The 16960-nt window shown below is 33.8% G+C and overlaps 1 protein-coding gene across 4 annotated transcripts in view; it reads right to left on the bottom strand.

Moving 5' to 3' along the window:
* CALCRL (calcitonin receptor like receptor) overlaps positions 1-16960 on the bottom strand; it is a 107107-nt gene that overhangs the window by 8959 nt on the left and 81188 nt on the right. For all 4 annotated transcript variants that reach the window (XM_007110176.4, XM_055088936.1, XM_007110173.4 and 1 more), the window contains 6 exons: positions 11606-11732; positions 8572-8725; positions 7162-7222; positions 7012-7078; positions 328-546; positions 131-172 (listed from right to left, as the gene is read on the bottom strand). In XM_007110176.4, coding sequence (XP_007110238.1) covers positions 131-172; positions 328-546; positions 7012-7078; positions 7162-7222; positions 8572-8725; positions 11606-11732 — 670 coding nt within the window. The remainder of the gene's footprint in view (positions 1-130; positions 173-327; positions 547-7011; positions 7079-7161; positions 7223-8571; positions 8726-11605; positions 11733-16960) is intronic.

Raw genomic sequence — 16960 nt, forward strand, 5'->3', positions numbered from 1 at the left:
GTTATTTTTCCTGACAGAAATGGAATTTGAAATACTTGTTCTTAGGGAATTTATAATTCTGTCTCATTTTTTAAAGTAAAAAAGTATTGCAAATACAAAATTATAAGAGGAATAAAATCAATCACCATACCTCTCCATTAAAGAAGCAGAAAATTGTAGACACCAAAAGACCCTGTAAAAGAAAAATATAATTATCTGATTCCAAATGGAAAAGATACATTATTTGTAACCAACTTGATGCACATATAGTTAAAAATAAAACCAAAACTATATGTAAATTTAAAACCAAATTTCACAAGACGCCTTCCTGATTCAAGAACACCATACCTGATAGTGCATGAGGATGTGCATGATGTAATCATACACCTCCTCTGCAATCCTTCCTTCAGGTCGCCATGGAAACAGTACAAATTCAATGCCAAGTAATGGCACCAGGATAAGCGTAGCTCTCACAGCTTTCATGTAGAGATTGGATTCTGCTTGGTGAGTAACTTTTAACTTGGTGATAAGAACACGTACAATATTTAATAAGAAAAAAAGATTCACCTAAAAGAAAATAAAATGGCATATGGAAATTATTTAATATTAAGAATCATTATTGAAGGATCTTTGATTTTATGAATCTTAGAATATTTTCAGTACACAAGAATATGTTCTATTGATGAGAATATTTGCCTAAATATTAATTTGTATTTCTGCTACTGAATTTTTTCATTTTTTCCCAGTTTTACTGAGATATAAGTGACACTACATAAGTTTAGGTTGCATAGCATAATGATTTAACTTACATATATTGTGAAATGATCATCACAATAAATTTAGCTAACATCGATCTTCTCATATAAATACCCCAAATTGTATATATATATTTTACCTTATGATGAGGACTCTTAGAATTTACTCTCAGCAACTTTCATGTATATCATACAGCAGTGTTAACTATAATCATCATCTTGTACATTACATCCCTCATACTCATTTATCTTAAACGTGGAAGTTTCTGCCTTTTGACCACCTTCCTACGATTCCTCCTCCTCCATGCCCTGCCTCTGGTAACCACAAATATGTTCTCTTTTTTCTATGAGTTTGTTTGTTTATTTGTTTAGATTCCACATATAAGTGAGATCATACAGTATTTGTCTTTCCCTGTCTGACTTATTTCACTTAGCATAATGCCCATCCAAGTTGTCTCAAGTGGCAGGATTTCCTTATTTTTTATGGTTAAATAGTATTCCATTGTGTGTGGGGTGTGTGTGTGTGTGTGTGTGTGTGTGTGTGTGTGTGTGTGTGTATAAATACCATAACTTCTTAAGTTTCCATGTCTTAGCTATTGTGGATAATGCTGCTATGAACATGAGGTGCAGATATCGAACATAGTGTTCTTGTTTCCTTTGGATATGGAATTGTGATTTATTAATTTTAAAAGTACATCAATTTTAATGGACTTAGAGTTTAAAAAATAAATTTATGGTGGAATTATTGTGGACCACCTTCAGCTAAGTAATATCTGATTGTTTTGCTTAGTTCATTTTCTTATTCAAAATTTTAAAATTTTGCTATGATTAAAAAAATCAAAGCTTCTGAACATTTTCAGCTTAAAGAAAGGAAATAATTGTTTGTAGCAAAGGCTAATTATTTTAAATGTCTACTCTGTATTAGTGTTCATACAAGGTACTTACCAAATATGTATTATACCATAATAACCATTTTCATCTTTTTGGTTTATCCTTCCTGTGTTATTTGTACGTGTATGTGTGTAACAACAATCCTCACAACTCTCCATGATACTACTATAATCTTCTTTATCCTTATGAGGAGGCTGAATCACATACTGGAACCAGTTGATATTCAACCTAGATCATCCTAGAGTTAAAAAAATTTGGCACCCAACAAGGCCTTCTGTCAATTACTTTCTGTAATTATAAACTTACTATGAGTTTACAACTTTCCCCAAAAGAAAGCATTCTCTTTGAAAGGGAGACATGAAACTTTAAAAATATAGTGTTCAGGGATAGAAAGTCTAGAGATTAACCCAGGCACATATGGTCACCTTATCTTTGACAAAGGAGGCAAGAATATACAGTGGAGTAAAGATAGCCTCTTCAATAAATGGTGCTGGGAAAACTGGACAGCTACATGTAAAAGAATGAAATTAGAACACTTCCTAACACCATACACAAAAATAAACTCAAAATAGATTAAATGGGACCAAATGAAACTTAAAAACTTTTGCACAGCAAAGGAAACCATAAACAAGACGTAAAGACAACCCTCAGAATGGGAGAAAATATTTGCAAATGAAGCAACTGACAAAGGATTAATCTCCAAAATATACAAGCAGCTCATACAGCTCAATATCAAAAAAACAACCCAATCCAAAAATGGGTGGAAGACCTAAATAAAGCTTTCTCCAAAGAATACATACAGATTGCCAACAAACACATGAAAAGATGCTCCACATCACTAATCATTAGAGAAATGCAAATCAAAACCACAATGAGGTATCACCTCACACCAGTCAGAATGGCCATCATCAAAAAACCTAGAAACAATAAATGCTGGAGAGGGTGTGGAGAAAAAGGAACACTCCTGCCCTGTTGGCAGGAATGTAGATTGATACAGCCACTATGGAGAACAGTATGGAGCTTCCTTAAAAAACTAAATATAGAACTACCATATGACCCAGCAATCCCACTACTGGGCATATACCCTGAGAAAACCATAATTCAAAAAGACACATGTACCACAATGTTCGTTGCAGCACTATTTACAATAGCAGGACATGGAAGCAACATAAATGTCCACTGACAGATGAATGGATAAAGAAGATGTGGCACACATATACAATGGAATATTACTCAGCCATAAAAAGAAACGCAATTGAGTTATTTGTAGTGAGGTGGATGGACCTAGAGTCTGTCATACAGAGTGAAATAAGTCAGAGAAAAACAAATACATTATGCTAATGCATATATATGGAATCTAAAAAAAACAGTACTGGTGAACTTAGTGGCTGGGAGGGAATAAAGACACAGATGTAGAGAATGGACTTGAGGACACAGGGGCAAGGGGAAACTGGGACGAAGTGAGAGAGTAGCATTGACATATATACACTACCAAATGTAAAATGGATGGCTAGTGGGAAGCTACTGCGTAGCACAGGGAGATCAACTCGATGCTTTGTGATGACCTAGAGGGGTGGGATAGGTAGGATGGGAGGGAGGCTCAAGAGGGAGGGGATGTGGGGATATATGTACATATATAGCTGATTCACTTTGTTGTACAGCAGAAACTAATACAACATTGTAAAGCAATTATACTCCAATAAAGATGTGAAAAATATATATATAGTGTTCAAGAAATGAACAGAGTTCTATTGAAATACATTTTTCTCTCTCTTCCTGAATACTATGTTCTCTCTTTCTTATCTTTATCCATGTCAATATCTGTTACTTTTGTCTATATCCTCTATGCCTATTCCTTATGCCTTCCATAGAATTATGGACAATAGCCCCAGAAAAGTCTCTTCGGGCTCTTATTCTACTATGCTGTTCTCTTTCCTTTTTTCTCACCCTGACTTCTAGCATCTGTGTTTTGTTTAATAATGTAAAAATTTCAAACTGCGTACTATTATGCAATTTATATCCACATACTTTAATCAGAAAAATAATGGTAGTATCTTGTTTAATATAGAAAGCAATGAACAAATAACATACATTTGCTGATTTAAGGCACGTGTTATGAAAATAACTGGACATAAAAATATTCTACTATTCTTTTAGAGAATTCAATGGAACATATGCTTCAAAAATAAACAGCTAACTATAATCCTGATGGAAACACATCTATGAAAAGTAACATGGTTACAGACACAGGACTGTCTCTGCTAAAGACAAAAGCAGAATAAGCTATTGCAACAGGTGTAAGAATGAAACATGATGAATCAACACATCAGCTGTTATTCCACTCATCCTACTGTATTCCCTTCCCAAGCATTCATTACTGTTTTAAAAGTTTTGACTAAATGGAAATTACTACCAGCCCATTGAATAAAAAGTAATAATGCCATTTTATCTGCTTATAAATTTAGAATTTAGAATATTTTATAATCCTAATATGCAAAAATCATAAATTATAAAAATCACTATAAATGTTGCAATTAAATGCCCATTATATAAAAATTTCTAAATGCAAAGTGCTTCTCCAAACGGCAAGTCTGATTTGAAATGTGAACCTAGAAACTAGAAAGTCATCCTACTTTATTTTCTGCAAATACTTCCATTTATTTTAAACACAAATAGAACAAGAATAGTGAACTTCAGACGAATTACATCTGAATCTCATCTAAGAGAAAAACTAGGTAAGGAAAAGAGGAGAAACTTGTTTTTACTCCAATACCCATAAAGTTCACATAGACGGTCGTAGGTACAATAGGACATTTTCACATCATAATACCACCTAGGGTCATGGCAGGAAGCCCTGTGAATCAGCCCAGTGGCAGCAGGATTCCTGGAAGCCATTCCTCTACTAGATTAGCCAGCAATCACTTAACTACTCACTGAAGTGACCTAAACATCTCTCACTAAACACAAATTAACCGTATCCCCTCTCAACTTCCCCTTAGCAAGATCTCAAAAGTGCTGTAGACACTCCAATACCACCCTGCTCAAGGGAATATGGGACAGAGGAAGTCTGAGTGGAAAGAAACTGATTGTGGTTGAAATCTCTTCATTTGTAAAAATTGTACAAAAATATGTGACCATATAAAAAATTGCTAGAGCCCCTCCCAAGACCTTGGAATTGGCCAGGACCAGTGAGGAGCCCTAGAGCTTAAATAAGGACAGAACATTTTACCCTGGTAGAAAAATAGGCTCCTAGTCTTTTTTTAGGCCAGAAAAATGGAAAAAGCTTTCTTCAAATAATGTGGATTTTCACTTCCTTTCTTACTGAGCAGCTTGATGGGCTATATTCCTGTGTGATATTTTATCCTAACTGCACCATCTACTCTTCCCTCCCAAAGTTCTTGTGGACAAGCTCTTCCAAGGATTGTGTTAATTGCTGTTATATTTTTCATTTGTTAGGTGCTTTTACTTATTTCCTGAAACTCTCTGATTTAGGACTCTGAATCATATACCCCTCTCTAGAGCCAGATCTCTTATAAAAAAATTTTGCCTTGTATTTGTTCTGTAAGCTTCTGGATGGCCCCAAAAAAGAATCTTAATTTCTTTGTATTTTCCTCAAAGCAGAATCATGGTATCATGTAGAAATTATAAGTGAAGAATCTTTTAAAAGCATTTTTTGAGAGTTTATTATACTCTAGGCACTGTGTTAATTGCTTAACAGGATACATCTCAATCCTAACAACACCCTATGAGGTATTTATTCTTATTACTGCATAGTCATAGATGAGAAAACAAAGACATAGAGAAGCTCAAAACAAAACAAAACAAAACAGAATTTGCCCTGAGAAACACAACCAGCAATGGTAGAGCTAGGTTTCAATGCTGGTTCTTTCCAAGAATACAAAGCTAGGACTTCTCAGGATACAGCTTAAACAATGTGTTATACATGTTCCTAGTATGTGCAGGTAGCAAGGGAAGGAAATGCTTCTGCCTCTGAAATTTTCATAGCGTCTGCAATAAGGTACATTAAAATTTCCATGAGATATAATAATAAATTCCATGTGTTGATTTTTTGAACTGGCTGTCTTGTGTAGCCAAGCACAAACCAGAAATTTGACACTTGCTCCGTGATTTATACATGCCAGGCTAAGCACTCTTTATGTATTAACTCATTTAATTTCTTGTTAAAAAGAAAAGTCTCTGTAATTACATTCTCTGTTTTGCAAATAAGGGACTTGAGGCCCAGAGTGATTAGTTTAATTGCATAAGGTCACATAGCAAGTAAGAGGTAGAATTCAAACCCAGGCAATCAACTTCTAAAATTTACCCTCTTAATCATGGCACACTTTTGAAAATAACAGTGATACACTTGAGAATGGCTTGAACAGTGTTCTAACATAACCACACACTAAATTGCAGCTAGCAAATGTAGTAAAATAATAGAATATTTCTCTAAAAAAAGAATCTGAAAAGAAGGGTTAGGAAGCTTTGAATTTTGGCTGAGAAACGTGCCACCTTCATCTTTTTATATATAATTAAATATCAGCTGTAATTACAGTCTTAAAGACTGTAATCGCAATCTGGTCTTTAATGCTCTCTGAGAGAAAGCATGTTAATTTAGATTAATTGATTTCCCCATTGAAACAATGTAATAAAAGCACTGAATTTGACTTCTGTTTTCCTGCAACCACACTTAAAAATGTCCCATTCGTGCACTTGGATTAAGTGCTGATCATTATAAGGATAAAAACGACAGTTTAAGCAATACTTTCTTTTTCCAAATTAAAGTCTTTTCTTTATGGGGATATGAGTCTTATTACCATCACAGGTGTGTGGGTTTTTCCTGTTTGCCATCCCCACTCACTAGCTCCATCCTCTGCCCTTTTCTGCTCTGCGCCCCAGCAGGCTCTGAGGCAGGTCTGAGGACTGCATCATCACAAGGTTTTTTTGCCCTTGGCATTTGCTGCATTTGGCCAACGGGAGGATCCAAGAGATCAGAGCATAGGAAGAGAGAGAAGTTTGAGTATTTCTTTCTCCTTTTTCCCTGTCAGGCTGTGGTTTTGACAGTAGCTGTGTTCCTCTACCCAAGGCCAGACCTCTTGTTGGGCTACCCCTCCTAGAACTCACCCAACCCCCTCTTAAAGTCTATCCATGATAACAGCTTCCCACTGTTGGTACCTGGTGCCTCACCATCCCTTATGAATTGGTTCCTTTCCTCTTCCTGCCAACACTTCAAATATAACACCTTCCTTTAACCCTCTTCAATCAAACACTGTGAGTATGCTGTCTATGTCCACTGAGATCCTGAAGGATACCATAGGCCAGATGTTTCAGGAAATAAAGTTGAACTATGAACAATGATGAAAAAAGGAACATTTTAATTACGTACCAATAAAGCAGCACAAATTGGGCCATGGATAATGTAGAGGAGATGGGTATCAGAACTGATCCAGCAGCTAGGGAAAAAAGCAGGGAAATTATGTTGAAGATTTTCATTGCAATTATTTCCAACTGAAATCAAAAAGAGAGATTATCTTACTTGTCATTGTAATATAAGCTTCTGGCAACAGCATGTATACAAGCAGGAATCAGTGGAAATCCTGTAAATATCAAACAAAAAGAAAATAAATCGGCATTTTTCTCTGTATATGGAATTCCTAAAATATGTCATGAAATATGAAACTCAGATATACTCTACGAGCAAAAATAACTGGTCACTATATGCTTCTGATGTAAATATTATCTGTCTACTCATACAGTAAATGTGATGAAGTATTAGGTATCTGTCTTCAGGCGCGCGTGCGCGCGCGTGTGTGTGTGTGTGTGTGTGTGTACAGTTTCTTCTAATCTGAGCCATTTTGAATCAGTGGACTCCAGACCTAAGTTCATAAATGTGCTGCCTGGGCTCAAAAGCTTAGAAGAAATTCAGCATCCACATATGTTCCGTAAGATGGGACTGGCCAATCAGATGTTGGAAGAAGTTGAGACTGACTATGTGAAGAAGAAGAAAAGGAAGAGAGAGATGGCTTCTATATCAGAAATTTTGCATGTTCTTAGCATTCTAAATCAGATCTTTCAAATGTAAAATGAAGGTATATTTTATAAAGGTAACCTGAGTGTACTAATAGCCTCAACACATACATACATATAATTGAGCAAAAATTGGACTCACTTGGCAAATATATATGACATTTTTATTATCAATAATATCAAACAACCAATAGGAACAATATTTATTTCAGTAAAAACAATATAGTGTGTGTGTACATACCTCTATATATCTACATCTATTATCTGACTAGATAAATAGGTAGATAGATGGATAGATAGATAAGTATCATTTCAGTTATGTTTCTGGAAACTAGTCCTATTGAATTCATGTACAATGAATTCACTTTCAGCATTTTATGTTTTGCATTATTCTGGTTAGTTTAAAAAATATGCTAGAAGTGTATTATTTTTTGCTTTGTGAATAATATCATGTGAGGAGACTGTGTGGAAAAAGCAGATTTTTTTGGCTGTCTTTATTCAGTTACTGTTCCCTCTACTCTTAAAATAACAATTTTTTTTAAACAAGCATTTTTAGAATGGAACTTCAAAGCTGGTTAAGCCCAATGCCCTCATTTTGCACCTGAGGAAAAAGGAGATTCAGAATAGATCCCTAATTTATGATTCTAATTCTATTGTTTTAGTCACTACATATTTGGCCAAAATATACACTGGAATATTAAATAGAAAAAAAATTGTATTATTAATTGACCTGTGGTTACCGAAAACAGTGAGTCGGTGGTACTTTAAATATTTTAATTTACAGCAATGAGCAAAGGTTAATCACTTGATATTGTTTAAAAATGATTAATAATAAGAATATTTTTATTACAAAGGAACTCTGCATCCTCCAAAAGCTTTCTTAAAAGATGAGTCAGTAGATATGCATGATGGCACTTACCCCAGCCAAGAAAATAATACCACATCAAGTGCTGCTTCTCTGCAAACACAGCCACCACAATAAGCGTGTGTAGGTAAATGCCTTCACAAAGCATCCAAAAGTAGTTACAGCCCATCAGGTAAAGATGAATGAATTGGAACACTTTACAGCTAACCTATGAGGGAAAAAAGATATATAGATATAGATATATAAGTATATGTATGTATATATGTGTATATATATATATGTTTTGGCTGTGCCATGTGGCTTGGGGGATCTTAGGGCCCCGACCAGGGATTGAACCTGGGCCCTGGCAGTGTAAGCACGGAGTCCTAACCACTGGACCGCCAGGGAATTCCCAGAAAGCAATCAATATTTAGTTGTTTATAAATGTATGTGTAAAGCAGTATTCTAGTTTAGCTTAGTTATACAGAAACACAGAATTTTCTCTCCTCTACACAAAATCTTTCCCACTAATGATTCAGATTTATAAAAGCCAGTCTTCATCCCCATCTAATGGTGCTTCTAAAGTATTTAGCCACTGACTTCAGAGATTTAAAATGATACACCTCCCAGGAAATGTGTGAATGCCAAATTTACTACATTTAGTGGATGTGTATATTCTTAATATTGTTTTAGTTACTGTGTAATTACAAGTATCAAAGTTTTGCACATGAATGAATTTACATCTATTTTAACCATGTCATCATGAACTCCTCGATTGTTGCATTCTGCTGGAAAAATCTTAATAATTTTAAAAACAATTCATGAAAAGTGCCAAATACTTGGGAGTCTTGCATATCGTGTGCTACCAGTGCAGATACTTATTAAATAATAATCTAATGAGCCCATTCTTTGTTTTATTTAAATACGGGTTTTGAGGGTTTCACGTAGGTAAAAAGAAGAAAAAGTTATGGTTTTCCTTCCTCTTTTCCTGAGGTCTCCACTTTCTCAAAGAGACAGGAAGAGAGATGTTTAAATATTGGGTAAAGAAAATACAAAGGAGTAAAAGAGATATTTACCCCTTAACAAGGGGAATAAATTTAAAGCTCTCCAATTACTCCCATCAGCTCCAGTTTCCAGACTGGAACTCAAATATTTAGTGGCAATTATCACTGTTTTTGAAATAAATATCTTTTTCACTAAAAGGAAAACTGGAAATTAAATGCACTAGAAAATAAATATTGTATTACCATAGAATAGTAGTAATAACATTGGCATATAAGTTAGCTTAAAAATATTTTAATATGTATTGTTTTAGGGAATCCCTGAGATAATTCTGTGAGGCATGATTTATCACTAGCCACATATTTTATAGATAAAAAACTGAGTACTGGAGAAGTTAAATGATTTGCTAATTCATACAACATCAATCAAAGCTACATCCTGAACAAAATTTTGTTTTCTCGACCATACATAATGTCTTCTGACTGAGGATATTTATAAAACTATTCTTTTATTAAATACATCTGCAGAATGCATTATATTAAATTTTAAATATTGTACATTGATGTCAAACATTATATTAAAAAGTTCTCTCAAAAATAAAGCTGAGTTATTTAACTATGTTATATAGAAATGATAGGCTTCAGCTTCAAAATTTTATCTGTATAGTTTTTAGATACATATATCTAATTGGGCTTCCAACTCCTGATTTCATTAAAAATTTAATCTATAAATTATTATGATAAAAATAACTTAAAGCGTGCTTTAGAAAAATATTTTTATGATGGCATTGGCAATATAAACAGACAATAAATTTTCCAAGAATATATTAAAAGTAACTATGCTACATTTTGCAATTTATGTGATAAACAGAATATCCTAGTATATAAATGTAAGATTTAGAGTCTCTTTCTCTGAAGCTTCATGACAAAACTCCGACTTTCCTTGCTCTAAAGAAATGCACTGTAAAATGGCAGGATATTTGCCAATTTTTTATATTGCTAATTATACCCCAGTGTTTCCTCACCCAGTGACTTTAGAGTGGAACATATACAAGATTAAGCAATCCGGATGCACATGTGCAAACAACACAGGGAATTTTAGAATTTTGGAAATCACCCTAAAAACACACATAAAACACATATGAGAGTATTGTTTATTGAACAATTAAGTGAAAATTCCTTCCCTTCCCCGTTTTCAGTAACCAGAACTTAATCTTTTATAATCTTAACCTTAATCCTTTATATAAAAACTATTTTATATATACATATATACACACCCTTCCCAAATCTACATCCAAAACTGTAGTATAAATACTACAAATATTATAAAAGCAGGCAATTTAAAAATCTCAAATATGTGCTTGCTAGTTATGCAGATATTTTAATTTAAATATAGCTTACATATGCATATAGCTTGCATAAAATATACAAAATTGTATAAGTAAATGTCAGGTTATATTTTTAAAATATAGCTTTTGTATTGTGATAGTCTCTGTGTTTATTTTTGTGTATCTTTTTATATTTATCCTAAAACCTGTGCTTCCAAAGGGATTGTAAGGGAACAATTTATAAATGTTTGCTGAGACAGTTAGGATTTGGTAGAGCACTTGAAAAATTTTATGTTGATAAAGTTCAATATTATATAGGCATAATTCATTTTCCCCTGGTTTTATTAACTCTTTAAAGTCAGCCTGATACCAAACATATAATTTAAATTAAATTTTCCATTTTCATGTGCTGCCTTTCTCTAACTACACAGTTAGCTGCTTTGCTTGATTTTTTAAAAATTTGATTGAGGAAATGTTATGTCCCACCAGCGGTAAGATTCTAACCATAAATGAGGTGAAGACGTTTAACATTTGTAGATAACTGAAACAAAGAAATTATTCTTCCTTTTGCTATTCAATATTTATAACTTGGGGAATATTGAGATATATTTACCTTTCTAAATTGAAATATAGCTACATATACATACTCTTTATATGTCAGACATAAAATATACATATATTAGTACTTAATTACACACATATACATGTATCTACCCCTGCCCCCCACCTCTCCTATTTCTTCCCCACTAACCCCTTGAACCTAAACTTCATTTTACTTACAGGATTTGTGGCCACTAAGGGCTGGTTGTTGGCCACTGCAGTGAGATGAATGATTATTACAATAGAGTTACAAACGAAAGAGAAGAACAAATTTTTGTGCAAGGTAATTCTTTGGCAACTTAGGCTCCTGAAAGGCAAGAGAAACCAAAGTGTGCTGACATCATAAAATGTTTCCACATTTTGTATTAATAATCATTCAAATAAGATAACATTCACAATTCATAGCAGCTGCTCCAAATTTGGAAGAATTATTTTTTCTCCCCAAGATTCACTCATGATAAAATTTTAATTGGGGAAAATCTATAATTCCTTAAAGCATAGAGACACATGAGTTGCTTCAGTACAGGTAAACATATATAAGGAAAGGAAATTTGTCTGTACAAGGCCTCTACATAAATTTCTTCCCTTAATCTCTCATCATGATTAATATTCTAATTCATTCTGAAGATGTAGAAACTGAAATTCAGTGAAGATAGATAATTGATCAAAAAATCATGCAGCTAATTAATTTGAAAACTTTGGATTTGTCATCAGATTCTCACATAGATAATGTTTTTTTCATTATACCACATAGGCTGTTCTATTTATGTAGCCTGTTTATGGTTATTTATGGTTGCTCTGTTTATATAGCTCCTATGTGGTAGTGGTGATTACGTAGACCAATCATGAGAAAATAACATTGTATTTAGAAGAAATGAGTTGATAAAAATATAGATTTAGCAACCAATGAGGTTTGCTCAGCTTCACTGAATTTTTTTCCAATTGGCGCAGCCATGCATAAGATATAAAAATATTACCTCCTTTTACTGAAGGTCCTCATGTGTAAAACAAAATTTTAAAACTGCCTAAATGGAGTTCATATAGAAATAGATTTCAGGAGCAGATGTCATTCGTGACAAGTAATGCTGGTCTTCAGATTGAATCCACATCTGCTCTACAAGATTGTATGTGACTGCCTTACCTATGATCAAAGACCAACTCAAGTACTACCTCTTTTATGAAGCATTATTCAATGGCTTATTATGGGTAAAGTTTTAAAATAATTTAAAGGAATCCATTTGAAACTGAATTCTTAATATCAAAACAAAACAAATATGTAGGAAGACATGAGGAATCATTTCATTACAAAGAGTTAAAAGCTCATTTTGGGTTTTACACAGTTATACAATTAATATGATCAACCTAGATAATCTGCCCTATATAAGTCAAACCAATGACTTCTACTTTGGAAACTTTGAGATTTTAACCTAGTTTTATCACTATATCACCTTATTCTAAATAGACTATGTGCCCAGGATATTATAGTTAGGCTGGGATGCTAAGGTTTTCTATATTTAAAATGCAAATTTTAGGCTATATTGTCTCTGAAATTTCTTGCAGCTAAAGGTCTGTGATCCTATATATATAGCTCTAGTATTTTAAAGGATCTGAAAGTGAATCCAATCCAAATCAAAATTTATGGAATTTCAATACATGCCTTTCACAGAAGTAGATGCTATCAGGGAAACTTCTTTGAAAGGCTTCATGAACAAGACGGCCCTCAGATCAATCATTGTGTGTGAGACAGTCATATACCAACAACTGTGAAGTCCAGATGGAGTCCATCAAAATAGAAACAGCTGAGAGTTGCTAGTATTTTCATATTAGAGAGTTTTTAACTTGACTTGACTTTGCAGTACATGACAGTAGTGAGAAGCAGGCAGGGATCAAGGAACAGTGTAAAAATGATACTCTATAGAGAAGAAGAATCTTTGAAAGTTTTTGAATTAAGGAGTATCATGAGTTCTGCTATTTAACTGAAATCAACATTGAGGCAAAGATGGCTCTATTTTTGATAAAATGCCACAGCAGTGACACAAGTGCTTGTGTTTACTGAGAGTGAAGAGAATTAATGAATATGAGGAGAGGTCTAATAAAAAACTCTTTTCAAATAATTTATACATATTATGTGTAGTTTATTTCTTGTAATTTATCACTCTTCTGTGTTGAAAATTATGAACACATAAAATTTGTCAACATGATCTTATTTTAAAATGCCTGTCTTGGGCTTACCCTGTGTCTATGGAGTGCCAACTATTGTTTAGGGAAAAACTGCTTACCCATGCAAATATAAAACACCCATGCCCTTTTTTAGTAATGGAATTTAGATAACTCAGCTACCATCATGGGAAAGAAAATAAAATGTTTTCCTTAACTGGGTTGTTTTGCCCTTTTCTGCTGAACACACTTATATCCAGGTCCATTGGTTAAGACATATATACATAAACAAAATTTCATATTTTTCAAATTATGACCAAAAGACTAGGAGGGTTTGCTTACACAGCAAGTCAGAAATATTTGTAAAGAGTAAATTAGAATGCAGGAAAACAAACATTGAAGAAGGCTTTCAAAAATAGCAATTCATTATAGAAGTAAGAGCTGAAAGATATGAGCTGAGGAACATAAAACAAACAGCATTTATATAATAACTGTTGATATTTATAAAATTCACATGTGAAAAGATTGAAAATATGTAAAATAAAATGCCAACTAGTTAGTTGAAAAACCAGTTTAATTTTCCTTGTGTTCATTTAAACTTCCTTCTCTTCTCTATGATAGTCTGTATTTCTGTTCCTCTGAGAATTCCCTCTTTTCTAATGACTCTGCTCCCACCTCAATCTGGCTTGAAAGTCAAAGACTTAATGAGCTGCTGGATGTAGAGAATGGACTTGAGGACATGGGGAGGGGGAAGGGTAAGCTGGGACAAAGTAAGAGAGTGGCATTGACATATATATACTACCAAATGTAAAATAGATAGCTAGTGGGAAGCAGCCACATACCACAGGAAGATCAGCTCAGTGCTTTGTGACCACCTAGAGGGGTGGGATAGGGAGGGTGGGAGGGAGATGCAAGAGGGAGGGAATGGGGATATATGCACACGTATAGCTGATTCGCTTTGTTATACAGCAGAAACTAACACACCATTGTAAAGCAATTATACTCCAATAAAGATGTTAAAAAAAAAATGAGCTGCTGGTATCTATTCTCTTCTAAAGATGTAATTATTGTGACTACAGTCACCAAAAAAATGGTTTCTTATTCTCTTACTATGTGATAAAAGAATATACCATATTTCCCTCTTTTAGACCCAAACAATGCCATATTATGGGCAAAATTTTGAAATGATAGGGTGAAATTCTATTGTAAATGAATTATTGAATACCAGAACCAAATAAATACTTAAGAGGACACATGAAATCATTTCAGTAGACACATGAAGCTTATTTTGAGTGTTATACAAAATTGTCCAAGTAGTATGGTCAACATAGATAATCTACCATATATGACTCAAACCATATACTTCTGCATTAGGAGCCCTGATATCCCGTTTAGCTGTCTATATCATTGTAACATACTGAACCATTGCCAAATCATGTCAGTTTGTGTTGTGTAAAATAAGTCCTACTCTCTACAATACTAGCCTATAGTTTTGGTTTCTTCGATTTCTTCCTCCAGGTTCTGTGTAACTTAAATGTAGACAAATGCTATCTGACATGTTTTTTCTCAATGTCTAGTGGTAAAAATGGTTCAGATTTTTCTAGTGATGTGTAATTGTTTTCTTTTAAACATATTCATTAATACGTATAAGTACATTAAGCCAAATAAATCAACTTGAAAATGAAAACCAAAATATGTATTTGGTAAACACACTGGTTTGCTTAAATGAAATACTAAAATATTTTGCTATTTTTTCAAATGTTAATCTGCAACCAATTTAACCTATCCTAAATTCTTTAATGTGATTATTTATTCAAAAAATTGTTTTATAGGCTTATAATGTTTTACAAAAATCTCTGTCTGCTTTCTTTAAGTGTTATCCTAGCATAACCATAGAATAGAAAATGTGGTTTGTGGGTCTGGATTGTTTCCGTTTCATATTCTCTACATATAATTATTTTAGAACACTATTTCAATATGCAATTTTGACAAGCAGAGTTATAGAGGCAGTTGGCATTAAGTGTGGCAGCAAAACCATTACATTCCATGTGTAACGTAACCATGCCTTTCAATTCTCTTTCTGTGCCACCTACTGAAAGTGTGACTTCGGACAAGTTATTTAAAAACTCTAATCCTCAGTTTCAGTTTCCTTTTCTGTAATATAGGGATAACAATAGTACTTCATAGGATTGGCTGGAAGGTTAAATGAGTTAAATCATGTCTAGTGCTTAGCATAATATCTAACCTATAGTGAATATTCCAAGTTAACTATTATTTTTAACATAGTTTTTATGTGGCTAATTTTAATCAAATTCTCTAATGATTTTCTCTCACAAATAATAAAATAGCATCAAGGTTCATGTCAGTAATATAAAACTGCCCATGTTTTAAGTAATGCAATGATACACTGTCATCTTTTTGTTACAAAACACAAGAATTCAGCATCAGAAAGATAATTTCCATGTGATGAAGGGCAATAGATCAAGCAACCTAAATTATCTTCCCAAGGAGTTGTCTGCAAATTTCCACTTTCCTTATCATGCTGATGCCAGGTATTATGCTGCTCCATATTCAAAGTTCTGCCACAGTATGGACAAAACACTTGCCTTTGATTCCCATTTGGTTTTGACATGAGGTTGAAATTTCCAAATTACTTTCCTCAGTACTAATCCTGAGCAAAACTAGTCATGGAAGGAGGAAATACAAGCAATAAAAGAATAGCCCACTCTACAGTGTACTACTTCCTTATGCTAGTTTATCTAATTTAATTTCCAAATGCTCAGCTTTTTCCACAAGAAAACACAAATCATGTATCCGAAAGGAAAGCCCGTGCCAATCGAAACACTGCCAAAAACAACAGGCAGAAAGCAATAAATGTATTAAAAGAATAAGCAGTATGGCTATCTTTTGTCTCCTGGCAATGGAACTTTGAGTTGATGGAATCACCTGGTTATGTATGACACAAAGTAGACATAACCTCTAGCATTAGCTCTCTTTTGGAGGCTGCTGGTGATCCATTCAGCCAGATTAGAAAGAGTCCAAGAGTGTTTCAACCAAGGTGCTCAGTCAAGTCCTGCTAGAGAGGAAATGGTTGCCCTTCCTCTATCATGCTCCCTCCTCCACTGCCCATGCCTTTCAAAGTTGCTCATTTAATATTACATATAAGTACAGGCTGCATAATGAACAGACAGGCTCATTTTATGTGGCCAAATGGTCTGCTCTCATGTGTGAATTGCCCCAGTGCAAGTGTGCTTCTTGATCTCCTAATGGGCAGAAAACTGGAGAAGAAATAGTCTGGCTTTCTGAATGCCTGTGATTCTTATGCTCTAAAAAAAAAAAAAAAAAAAAAAAAAAAAAAAAAAAAAAAAAACCCCAAAA

The sequence above is a fragment of the Physeter macrocephalus genome, chromosome 2 (genome assembly GCF_002837175.3).
Source record: "Physeter macrocephalus isolate SW-GA chromosome 2, ASM283717v5, whole genome shotgun sequence".
Lineage (NCBI taxonomy): Eukaryota > Metazoa > Chordata > Mammalia > Artiodactyla > Physeteridae > Physeter > Physeter macrocephalus.